Here is a 12489-nt window from a genome sequence, read left to right as displayed (position 1 = left end):
TGACCCCTCCATCTGTCCCCAAAAGGACAACCCATGAATAAGGAACCAGTTTTGCAGAAGCACCAGAGATGGAGGCACAGCCTTAGCGTCAGAGTGAGCCATGGACACGCTAAGCGGAGCATAAAACCTATTGTGCTTCAATCAAAATCACAGCCAACTTGCTCAGATAGGGTTCCTTCCCATACTCAAATATACTGCTTAGATGGGGGAGTGGCAAAAAGGTTGGCCAGTACTGGCCAAATCTGACCTTCACTCCAAAGGACAGTGGCATCCAAGCACAGTAACCTGCGATATTACAATGACAACCCAGAGGAGGGCATTAATGATGGTGAAATCAATAGTGGTCAGATTCTAGTTCTATTATAATTATTGTTATTAACTACATGCTGTCCTGCTGTTCCTCCAAGGAGTTTGGGGTGATAAACAAAGTTCCCCCCACACCCCTTTTACAATCTTGTAAGTTCACCAGAGAGGTAATAACTGACCCAAGGTCACTTGGTGATTTATATGGGTAAGCAAGATCTCTGAACGTGTGCCTTCCTGATCCTAATTTAGCACATCCATACACCACACTGGCTAAAGAAATCTATGTGCCAGGTTTTCGTATTTTGGGCAGTGAAGGCAGCACGAACAAAGCACTGGTAAGTGGGCAATTTTCTCCAACATCTTGCAAACATAGCAAGGATTTTTGTGATTGTTGGTTAATGATACCACTTCGTAGGTAATTAGGATACTTTATGAGCAGGGCAGGTCCCATCTCATTAAAGCTTAGAGATGAAACTAATTGCTTAGTAGGCATTCTCAGGCAAGGTTCAACCAAGTGGGAGGCTGCTGGCAGGAAGGGAACTTCTACAACAGTGCTCCACATGGGGGTGAAGTCAACCCAAGTTGCAATCATATGGATCTGCCCAATTGTATGTTGGTTGTTATTTCACAGTTAATTCCTCCAAAAAGCTTAGAGAGGCTTATGTGGTTCCCAGGTGGCCTCCTATCCAGGCATCTGACAGAGCCAAACCTCTGCAGCTTCAAGCAACAGAAAATGGACCATGTGCCTTCAAAGCCATTTTCTGAAAGTCTCCAACAGAGGCTTTCTATTGTACAGAATGTTCAACATGGAGGTTTCAATCTATGCATTGCTTCATTGCCAGTGCCAGCTGGGACTATATGGTGCTGGCAAGGAGATGCTCCATCCAACTGGATTGTTCCACATAGTAACAGCTTGCAAATATAACATTGCCATAAGGGAGTGAGTTTTGGTGAGCCTCCCAATCACCTAGATTACAGAAACGAATTTGATGGGATCCTACTAGCGGAGGAATATAATGGGATAGTCAAACTACCTGTGAAATCAGTGGGTCTCTTTCTTCAAACTCAGATGTGCCAATCATACATTATGTGGCATGATAGGGTTGTTTTGTTTTGTTTCAGAGCAAAAGGAGTACACCAATGGGGGGTACTGACACCCACTTCCACCTCTCTCCCACAGTCTGCCTCCCACCCAGCTGCTTTTCTCCTTTGCCAAGTTCAGATACTGGAACTGACCTCAGTTGGAAGAAAAACCCATGTGGGGAGAGACTAGGGGGAAGGAAGTAGAGGGTACAGGGAAGGTTCATCTCCACCTGATTCCCTAATTGCCCAAAATGGTGGCAAAGCTTGTTGCATTTCATGGTAAGACACCCCCCCCTTTTTCCTTAAACCAGTGTTTCTCCATCTGTTGTTGGACTACAACTCCCATCATCCCTAGCTAGCCAGACTAGTGATCAGGAATTGTGGGAGCTGTAGTCCAACTTGGAGACCCAAGTTTGAGAAACACTGCTTTAAATAATGGCATTGCTGTTATCGTTGTTTAAAAACGTATATGGAGTAAATGAAGGACTTTAGAAACTGGTGCGGCCCCAAAAATCAGGAAAAAACTCTCTCTCAAGGGGTGGGATTAAAAGGGAAGTAACAGACTGATAAGTAGCAGAGCCATGAAAAAGAAAAGGAAAAAACCCCGGGCCCATCATTCACACCTTCCTTGCACTCCAAGGCCACGCGGGATTCCAAGTTGTCCATCTGCAGCTGTAGACGTTTGAGGGTGCGGTCAGCATCTCGGGATTTCCGCTTGTATGCAATGAGGACGATGATGATGATGAGTAAGAGAAGACCCCCGCCCCCACCAATTCCAATAATGGCTGGCAGGGTCAACAAGTTGTCTGAATAGATCTGCAGCATCCCTGGGGAGAATTCAAAGCCCCCAGCCTTGATCTGGGAGAGAGAGAATATATATATATATATTAGCTCACACCTTCCTGCCAAAAAGGACTTTTATATTCCCATCCACTTGCTAGAGATGGGGAATTGCTTTCCAACATCAATAATAATGAAATAAGGGACTTGGGTAGTTTCTGAAATTAGGTATTTTGGGATTCCTCCTTTTTGGGAGTGTGATGAAGGTGAAAGAACTGAGCAGTGGGTTATTGACATAGTAATTATTAAGGGAATGGCAAAGATCCCAAGGCACTGTTGGCTGTTGGGCATAACAGGATGAAAAAAGTCAGGGGAGGACATTCTTATTTTCTGAATTTTCTGTCCTTCTTATTTTCTGAATTTATATCCCTTCCATCCTCCCAAAGGTGCCCATGGACCATGCTGAGAAAAGCTGCCAAGGAAGCAGTTCCCTCAAGCTGCAAGATCCAATTCCTACACAGGGGCTCAGAGGACACATGGCCTGTGCAAGCTCTCAACAGCGTTACAGCAAATGGCAATTCAAACTGCTTTTCAATAAATTAATTTTACAACATGCACCATTCAGAACCAAGGCAAACAGTATGCCTCTCATATTCAGGTATCAGAACGCAAGTATAAAATGTCAAATGAGAAGAGATTCTTAGACGTGGTTCTCTGCCAGCATATACAGAGAATCCAGCATAGATGAGGTCTTCCAGGAACTGCCAGGAAGGGGAACGTTTTGCCCATTGCCTGCTACCCCGAAAACGGTTTAATAGCAAGTTGCTTGCGCTGAGAATGTTACCAAGGCGTTAAGTATTTCAAGCTGGTGCCCACTGCTACCACCTTGTAATCCTGAGGTAAGCGAATAGCTGCCAACTTCTGAGCTGCAGAAAATTTAATATTAATAAGAAAGGTACAATTGCCACATTGGGTAGTTCACTGATTGTTGAACAAGCAAAGGGGGGGGGGCGCTCTCTGCCACTCAGTATACTCAAGGTAATAGTTACTCCTGCCTAGTTTCCCACATCCCAAGCATCTTCTAGGTAGCACTGACTGCAGCCATCAGAGGGAAGCAAATGCCTAAGTAGAGAAGGACAATGGCCGAGCAGTGCAGGGTCAAGTCTCACACTGCCTGTTCAAAGCATTGCAAAGGGATTTGATGAGATGCAGGAACAGGCTGGTATGTTGCTGAGCAGGCAGCAAGTTTGATGTCTCATTCACAAAGCGTTGTAATAACAGATGGGATGCAAAGTGCATTTCCTGATGGATGAGGTGCCTGGAGTAAGAAACATTTTGGGTCCCTTTCAAACACCCAAGGCCACACTGAGCCCCTGAGTGAGTCAGAATTGCTGTGCCGCAGTCTAATGTGCAACTAATCCTGCTTAACCCATTCATGAGTCCATTTTGTCCTGCTTCTACTTTAATCTTTTTTTTTAAAATGAAAATTCAAATGTGTATTTTATATCGAAGTACATATTTAGACATATATTCTATCTCAATGTATGCATTTATAAATGCATTTTACCCCAACATACATATTTTCTTTTTTTAAAAATATATATATTTATTAAAATTTTTAAACATAAATGCAGAAATAAAAAACAATGAAACATATATCATAACATATTTTCTTAGCTTCATTGGACTCCCTCACGTCTCCCACTCCCACTTGCATCATTGTCAATTCTTACCCGCAATTTATCATCTTGTTTACATTCTTATATCCCATTCATTTAAAATATAATCTAATAATCCTCCCAAAGGTTTATGTTTTTTCCTCAATCTCACTTGTCATCCTAATTCCATCTAGTTTAGTGGTGCTCAATTATTTATGATCTAGCATCCTTCTTAACATTCAACCAAATTACAATGCTTTTTTAAATAAATCTTAAATTTCTTCCAGTCTTCTTCAACCTTCTCTTCTCCCAGGTCTCGGATTCTGCCGTTCATCTCGGCTAGTTCCATATAGTCTATCAGCTGCATCTGCCACTCTTCCAGTGTGGGTAGATCTTGGGTTTTCCAGTACTTAGCGATAAGTATCCTTGCTGCTGTTGTTGCATACATAAAAAATGTTCGGTCCTTCCTTAACACCTTCTGGCCGACAATACCCAAAAGGAAGGCCTCTGGTTTCTTAGTGAAGGTATACTTAAATACCTTTTCCAGCTCATTATATATCATTTCCCAGAAAGGCTTCACTCTAGGGCAAGTCCACCAGAGGTGAAAGAATGTTCCTTCATTTTCTTTACATTTCCAACATTTATTATCAGACAAATGGTATATTTTGGCAAGTTTAACTGGGGTCATGTACCATCTATATATCATTTTCATTACATTTTCCTTCAAAGCATTACATGCAGTGAAGTTCAACCCAATGGTCCACAACCTTTCCCAGTCCTCAAACATAATGTTGTGCCCAATGTCCTGTGCCCACTTTATCATAGCCGATTTAACCATTTCATCTTGTGTATTCCATTTTAACAGCAAGTTATACATTCTTGAAAGTACCTTAGTCTTAGGCTCTAACAGTTCTGTTTCCAACTTCGATTTCTCCACCTGGAACCCTAACTTTTTGTCATTTTTAAAGACTTCTTTAATCTGAGCGTAGTGTAACCAGTCTCGCACTTTATCCTTCATTTTCTCCAAACTCTGCAATTTCCAATTGTCTCCATCTTTTTCTAGTATTTCCCAATATTTTGGCCATTTGGCCTCCATATTGGGTCTTTTTCGGGCCTTAGCTTCCAGCTGTGAAAGCCACCTTGGAGTTTTATTTTCCAATAAGTCTTTATATTTTGTCCAGACATTAAACACTGCTTTTCTGACAATATGATTCTTAAAGGCCTTATTGATCTTAACCTTGTCATACCATAAGTATGCATGCCAACCAAAAGCATTGTTAAAACCTTCCAGATCCAGAACGTCAGTGTCCTCGAGAAGTAGCCAGTCTTTTAGCCAGCAGAAAGCTGCGGCCTCATAGTACAACTTTAGGTCTGGCAGGGCAAAGCCCCCTCTTTCTTTCGCATCAGTTAATATCTTAAACTTAATTCTGGGCTTTTTGCCCTGCCAGACAAACTTAGAGATGTCTCTCTGCCACTTCCGGAAGCACTCCGTCTTGTCCACAATCTGTAGTGTTTGAAACAAAAACAACATTTTTGGCAATACATTCATCTTAATAGCAGCAATTCGGCCTAACAAAGAAAGTTTCAATTTTGTCCAACTGTCTAAGTCTCTTTTAATTTCAGACCAACATTTTTCATAGTTATCCTTAAAAAGACTCAGATTTTTTGCTGTTATGTTTACCCCTAGGTACTTTACTTTTTTAACCACAGTTAGTTCTGTCTCTCTCTGAAACCGTTCTGACTCTGTATCTGTCAAATTTTTTCCCAGCACCTTAGTTTTCTGTTTGTTTAATTTGAATCCCGCCACCCGACCAAAGTCTTGAATCAATTGTAACACTCTTTTCGTACTAGATTCTGGCTCCTGCAGGGTCAAAACTAGGTCATCTGCAAAAGCTTTAAGTTTGTATTGTTTCGCTCCGACCTGGATTCCTTCCACCAACCGGTCCCCTCTGATCATGTTCAAGAGCACCTCCAGAACCGAAATAAATAGCAGAGGGGAAATGGGGCAGCCTTGTCGTGTTCCTTTTTCAATTTTAAACTCTTCTGTAACCACATTGTTAACTATCAATTTAGCTTTTTGTTCTGAATATATTGCATCAATCCCATTCTCAAAACCCCGTCCCACTCCCATTTCTTTTAAATTTCCCTTCATAAATTTCCAAGAGATATTGTCAAAGGCCTTCTCCGCATCTATAAAAATTAACACTGCTTTTGTATTTATGTCTGTTTGCAAAAGTTCCAAAATGTCAATGATATTCCTTGTGTTAGCAAACAAGTGTCTACCTGGGAGAAAGCCTGCCTGGTCTTTATGAAAATACTTCATTTAATACTTTTTTGAGTCTACTTGCCAAAACGTCTGCAAATATTTTGTAATCCACATTTAAAAGGGAGATGGGACGATAGTTCTTAAGTTGTGTCTTTTCAGCTTCTGATTTTGGTATCAATGTGATAAAAGCTTCTTTCCACGATTCCGGCGCCTTCTTCCCCTCCATAATTTCATTGCTGACCTCCATCAGTGGTTGTATCAGATAGTCTTTTAATGTCTTGTAGTACTTGGAGGTCAGCCCATCTGGCCCTGGGGATTTGCCCAATTGCTTGTTCTGAATGGCTTGTTCAATCTCTTGTCGTGTTATTTTGCAATTCAGGATTGATCTATTTTCTTGTGACAATTTTGTTAGTCCATTTTTTTCCAAAAATTGTTTAATCTCAACCTCATCTTGCGGCCCTTGAGTATATAATCTTTTGAAATATCTCTGGAAGCACTTTCTGATCTCCACAGGGTTCTGAATATTTCTTCCTTCAATTTCTAAATTTGTAACTGTATTTAGTTTTTGTCTCCTCTTCAACTGCCAAGCTAGCAGTTTCCCACATTTATTTGCCGATTCAAAAGTTTTTTGTTTCATTAATTTAATCTTCCACTCTATTTCCTGGTTTATCAATTTAGAATATTGTGCTTGATGAAGTTTGATTTCTCTCAGGGTCGGCTGTGACTTCGGATTTGATCTTAACTTCTTCTCCAATTCTTTGATTTTCTCCAATATCTTATCTTTCCTCTCATTTTGTCTCCTTTTCTTTACAGCATTCTGTTGTATCAAGAACCCCCTCATTACAGCCTTACTTGCGTCCCAGATAGTTCTTTTTTCCACCGTAGTGTTCATGTTTATCTCAAAATAGTCCTTCAAGGCTTTTTGGGCCTTCTCAACAATCTCCTGATCTCTAAACAAATTGTCATTCATCTTCCATCTAAAGGAGCCGGTTGGTAGTAGTGTCATGTCCATCTTCGTTGCATTATGGTCGGAGCAGGTCTTTGGGCAGATTTCCACCTTTCTGACCTTGGGTGCCAGACCTCTAGTTATCCATATTTGGTCGATTCTTGTCAGCTGGGCTTCAGAGAAAAATGTTCCCTCTCTTCCCAAGGGGTTCTTCGTTCTCCAAATGTCAATTAAGTCCATATTGTCTGTCATTTCAAAAAAAATCTTTGGTAGTCTGCCGTCCTTTGTAACATTTTGGCTTTGTGACTTATCCATGTTAGTTGATACGACCCCATTCATATCTCCCATCATAATGATGTTGTCATAGTCCAGATAATCCAGCATTGTCTCATGCAACTTCTTGTAAAATTCCAATTTCCCTTCATTTGGTGCATAAATTCCTAATAACAAAAATCTTCTCTCCTTGATGTTGTATCTCAATTGCTAAAATTCTTCCATGTTCATCTTTAAATAAGAATTTGGGTGACAGGCTCTCTTTTGCATATATCACCACGCCTCTCTTCTTTACTCTGTCCGAAGATATAAATTCCTGGCCAAGTCTTTTGTTTATTAACACTTTTCTGTGGAGCCTAGTCACATGTGTTTCTTGTAGGCAAATGATATCCAATTGTTCCTTTTTTAATATGTGAAAAATTTTCCTCCTTTTTTCCGGGATGTTACAGCCATTTATATTCCAACTCAAGAGTTGCAGAGACATCCTGAATTAATCTGATTATTTTCCTGGGGGTGGTGTCTTGTTCACTGGATCTTCAGGTTCCGAGGGTGCAGGTACCGCTGGTGCTCCAGGCCCAAAGGGTAATTCAATTCCCTTTTGAAGGTCCTCTCCGTATGCAGTCAAAAATTTATCTCTGTCTTCCAATGTTCTGATTTTAACCTTCTTCCCTCTAAAAGTGAAAGATACTCCTTGGGGAAATTCCCACCTGAAGATAATTGAGTTGCTCCTCAACAATTTGACCAGTTCAAGATAGTCAGATCTAAGATCCAACAGTTGTTTAGGGATGTCCTTGTAAATTTCAATTCTTCTGTCCGAAATGTCCAGTGACTTTCCGTAGTGTAGGCCCAAAATCTTATCCCTTTCCTCCTTTGATCTCAATGTTATCAAACAGTCTCTGGGCTTCTCTTTCTTTACAAGTCTTCCAAGCCTGAAGGCTGATACGATTTTAAAGTCCTTTTCCTCTAAATTCCAAAACTTGGAAAACTCTTTAGTCAGGAACTCAGCTAAGTTGCCTTCTTCCGCTTCTGGTATCGACCTTATCCTAAGGTTGCTCTCCCGGTTCCGCAGTTCTATCATGGAGAGGTAGGTCTGGTGTTCACCTACTTGTTTGCTGAGTGGTCTTACCTCTTGTTCCAAATTTCCCAGTCTTTGGCTAGTATCCTCAGCCAATTTCCGATTTTCTGCCGTGGCCTCCGTCAGTTCTCCAATTGCTTGTACGTTCTGTGATACTTGTCCAGTTAATCTATTTAAACATTCTGTGTTTTGATCAATCTTAGCTGTTTGCTCATCAGCTTTCTTATCCAGAGATTCTACTCTCTTGTCCAAAGATTCCAGTTTTTCGTAGATTTTCTCTAAAATAGAAGCAGTTGCTCCTGAGGCCATATCTTCCAGTTGTAATTGCTCAGTTTCTCCCTCCCCTGCTTGTGGCCGAGAAGCAGCTTCTTCTTCTGAAGGCAGAGTAGGTACAGATGATCTGCGTGCCTGAGAGGCTGCGGTTAAAGTTGTTTGTCTAGTTTTTGGTCCCTTTTTTCTTGCGCCACTCATTCCAGAGTTATCTAAAAGTCAAGGTCAAGCTGAGTTGTTCCCATGAGAAAACAACAGCCCAGATGGTAACAGTCAAACAGGAGGCCAGGAAAGGAAAGTAAAATAATGTCACTGCTGTAAATCCCAAATCCTCTAGGGGGAGCTTAAAATGTCTTTAGGGAAAAGATCAATTCTGGTAAAATTGCTAAAATCAATTTTAAAGTCCAGGAACCTTCAATAGCAGGTTTTAAGCAGAGTTAGTATTAACAGCCACATTGTTTCAAACAGTGCAAACTGGTATTCCAAATGATGCTTCAAAGTAGCAAGTCCATACTCCCTCAGAATGTTGCAGTTTTTAATTCAAAGTAACCAAATCTGCAGACTGACAGCTCAGTCACTCAGGCAGCTCCAGAACCTGGGTTTCTTACTCAAATTATATTTCCGATAGAAGAAAGGTATCACGGTGCAAGTAAAGAGCATAAAATCAAGTGCTTAAAGTCCTTATTTTGCTTACAAGAAAGTTCAGCGGTTGCTCAGATCGATTAGGTTAAAAATTCTTTCTTTGCCTCCACTCCTCCAGCTCTTTGCTTTGAAATTCAGTGACAGCGGAAGACGGACTTCCTGTTTTACGTCGCTCCGGTTCAGCCAAATTCAATAATTTTTAGTCTCAAATTTTGTAAAGTCCTCTTTACTCACGGATTGTTGCTTTTCCAAATCAGAAGTTTCAGGAAAAGAGGTCAGCGCTCACCGGCAGCAGCAGCGCGGCTTCACTCCGTAGCTTGCGAAACGACCCACAGCGCCGCTACCCTCTCCCCGCTCCGGAGCCCCTTACGGGGTTCCTTCAACGTTTCAGGGGTTGCTTCTGGCGCCCGCCGGGTCCCGAGACCACAGGCTTTTGCTGCCTGTGGGTTTCCGACGTGGGTCTCCGCTTCGCCGTAGCGGATGACCCGTTTCCCACGGAGCTTCCTCTTCACAGAAGGAAGAGGACCGCCATTGCCGTTTGCGCCGCCTCCGGAAGTTGAGCCAACATACATATTTTCAACCGCACTTCAGTCCATTTCTTGAATCAAGAACTACATCACAAAATTCAGACAAGTGTGAAATCCAGAGGACATTTTACGCCCCAGTCGGCACATAAGTCCAGGAAGTCAGTTCACACCAGAAGTCACAGAAATTGAATTCCTCAAGGGTTTGTTGTTTTTTTTAAAAAAATATCTCCCCTTCTAAAGTCAATGGAAATAAATTAGCAAGTAATTGTGACAGTTAGTTGGAGGCATCCAAAATATGAGGACGGGGCACCAGGCAGGGAGTGTTATGGAACTGGGTGATATATCAATATCCAACACCGGTTTGATGTTCACATTGTGATAATAGTTTCATAATATTTGAGCTGGCAACGTATCGCAAATCACAATGTGTGTAAGGGCTAGGCGATATCTGATTTTCAACATCATGATAACTCACCAGCTAAACACTGCAATTGTTATCAGCAGCTAAACCTCACAATATCACCAGCTAAACATTGCAATCTACTGTACCACAATGTCTGAAATAAGGATGGAACTAAACAGAGGTGGACAGGACAATGCCCTGGAAACTGCTACTACTTAGGGATCTAAAATGGATAAATGACAATATTATCAATCATCACACACTGAGTTTCATCAGCAGGCAAGCCAAAATGCATCCCAACATGACTTTTGGTTTGGGGCTTGGGCTTGGCTACCAAATGGTGGTATTCAGAACAATCCAAAATACAAGATCGTGGGCTTACTTTACCTCCACCAAAAGAAAGAGAGAGGCCCAGCTGAAGGGTAAAAATGATATTTTCAAGAACAGTGGCACACAGGCAAAACATGCCCTTGCATGTTCACTAGCAATGGTGCTAAGTGTTTAGTGGAAGTAACAGCAGTAAGCGCTAAGGAAAAGCTGGCATGTTGCTAGCTCATTATGATGAACACCATTTGTGAAATGGTGGAAAAGAGAGCTCAGTGAAGTCTATTCATGAAAAGGAACCACAGGAGAGCAGAGAAAGAGAGCACTGATCCATGCACTCCAGTTGCAACTATACCATCCAGACACAAGCTCTATAATGCAACAGAAACCACTGGAATTTGTAAATCCCTCTGAACCCTGTGCAATTGGATCACCTGACACCTAAGAGCAGCATTAAGAGCTTTGTTACAGATGAACTCATAAAGGAATCAGAAATGGGGAACAAAGGGCCCACAGAAAGGTTTTTATATGAATTGGAATGGTTTCTCTCATTCATTCATTCAGATATATATATATATATGCCTTCTAGATCTTTGAAGTCCCTCCTGCAGAACACCAAACACTAAGATCCAAAAAAATCATCATCCACTCCAAATCCCAAAATCTGGATTTCTTTCCTTCGGTCTGCCAAGATTTCCTCCTCTGATGCTGCCTCAAACAGAGAGATTACAAACATGCTAATTAATCACATAAAAATTGCATTAATAGCATGCATAATATAGTCTGGCGTGACCTTGTATTTGTTAGGGTGTGAAACCTAAGACGCTGGCAAGTTAGCAATGTCATGTCACTTTAAGTAGTCAAGCTCGTTAAGTTGTTAAGTTGCTCAGTATATAAAGAGTGTTTGTTTTCTCTGCCTCGTGGGGCGTGAAGCAAAAATGTCTGAAAGCTCCGGAGGTGTTTCTGTTATCTTTCTGCAATAAACCTGTCTTTGGAAAGACAGGCTTCCCTGTGTCGTTATTTCCTTGCTGCTGAGACTCTGAAGCTTGTACTGCAACAAGAATCTCTGCACTGGACTTAATCAATGCTCTGCAAAGAGAACTGTTGCTGGTTGCGCAGTGGAAGCGTTTACTGGACCAGTACACAAACTCTCTTAGGTTATGGGTTTTCTACGTTTCTACAGCTGTATTGTGTGCAGAGAAAGTGAAAGCAGCTTTCGGATGAGAGAAGACCGGCTTGGTCGTAAATCCAGCTCTTAAAGGAACTGAGAGGCTGGAGGCGTCTGAAAAGTGAGTAAGACAAATCCCAAGGGGAAAGAGAAGCAAGGGCACACAGAGGGAGTAGCAGCAGACCCCAAGAATGGCAGTGGAAAATTTCCAGGTTCCCTTTACAAAGTTGAACTCTGCTAATTACGTGCAGTGGTCTAAGAGGGCTCAAGTCTGGTTGGAAGCCAAAGAAGTGTGGGCTGACTATGTCCAAAGGCGAAAGCCATTTGTGGCTGTTGCAGCAGATGCCACAGCAGAGCAACAGGCTGCTGCACATGCTCAGAACAGGGAACATGATAAAATGGACACTAAAGCTAGATGCATGTTGATGGTATCGATAGACGATTCCCAATTACCTCATGTGGAAAATTTAAGGTCTGCATTTGAAATTTGGGAAGCTCTTAGGCGAATTCACCATAGAGCCACCATAGAGCGTGGGGGAACTAGCAGGCAGAGCTGTAAGGAAGCCTCACAAGTGTCTGCTATGGCCAGCAAGTCATGTTTTCGATGTGGCAGCAGGTTTCATTTGATAGCAAAGTGTCCAGAAAAGCAACAGGAATTTCAACAGTCCAAGGTCAGTTTCCGGAGCTACAGGGGAAGACGAAGTGAGAACTACAAGACTCAACAATCCAGAGGGGGAGCAGGTGCTGATAAGGGACTATCTGCAATGG

At 41.9% G+C, this 12489-nt stretch overlaps 1 protein-coding gene across 4 annotated transcripts in view; it reads right to left on the bottom strand.

Moving 5' to 3' along the window:
- Positions 1 to 12489, bottom strand: part of PLXNA1 (plexin A1) — a 313030-nt gene that overhangs the window by 50325 nt on the left and 250216 nt on the right. For all 4 annotated transcript variants that reach the window (XM_079964486.1, XM_079964484.1, XM_079964487.1 and 1 more), the window contains exon 20: positions 2013 to 2247. In XM_079964486.1, coding sequence (XP_079820612.1) covers positions 2013 to 2247 — 235 coding nt within the window. The remainder of the gene's footprint in view (positions 1 to 2012; positions 2248 to 12489) is intronic.

The sequence above is a fragment of the Podarcis cretensis genome (assembly GCF_951804945.1).
Source record: "Podarcis cretensis genome assembly, chromosome: 2".
NCBI lineage: Eukaryota > Metazoa > Chordata > Lepidosauria > Squamata > Lacertidae > Podarcis > Podarcis cretensis.
This window is presented reverse-complemented; position numbering and strand designations above follow the sequence as displayed.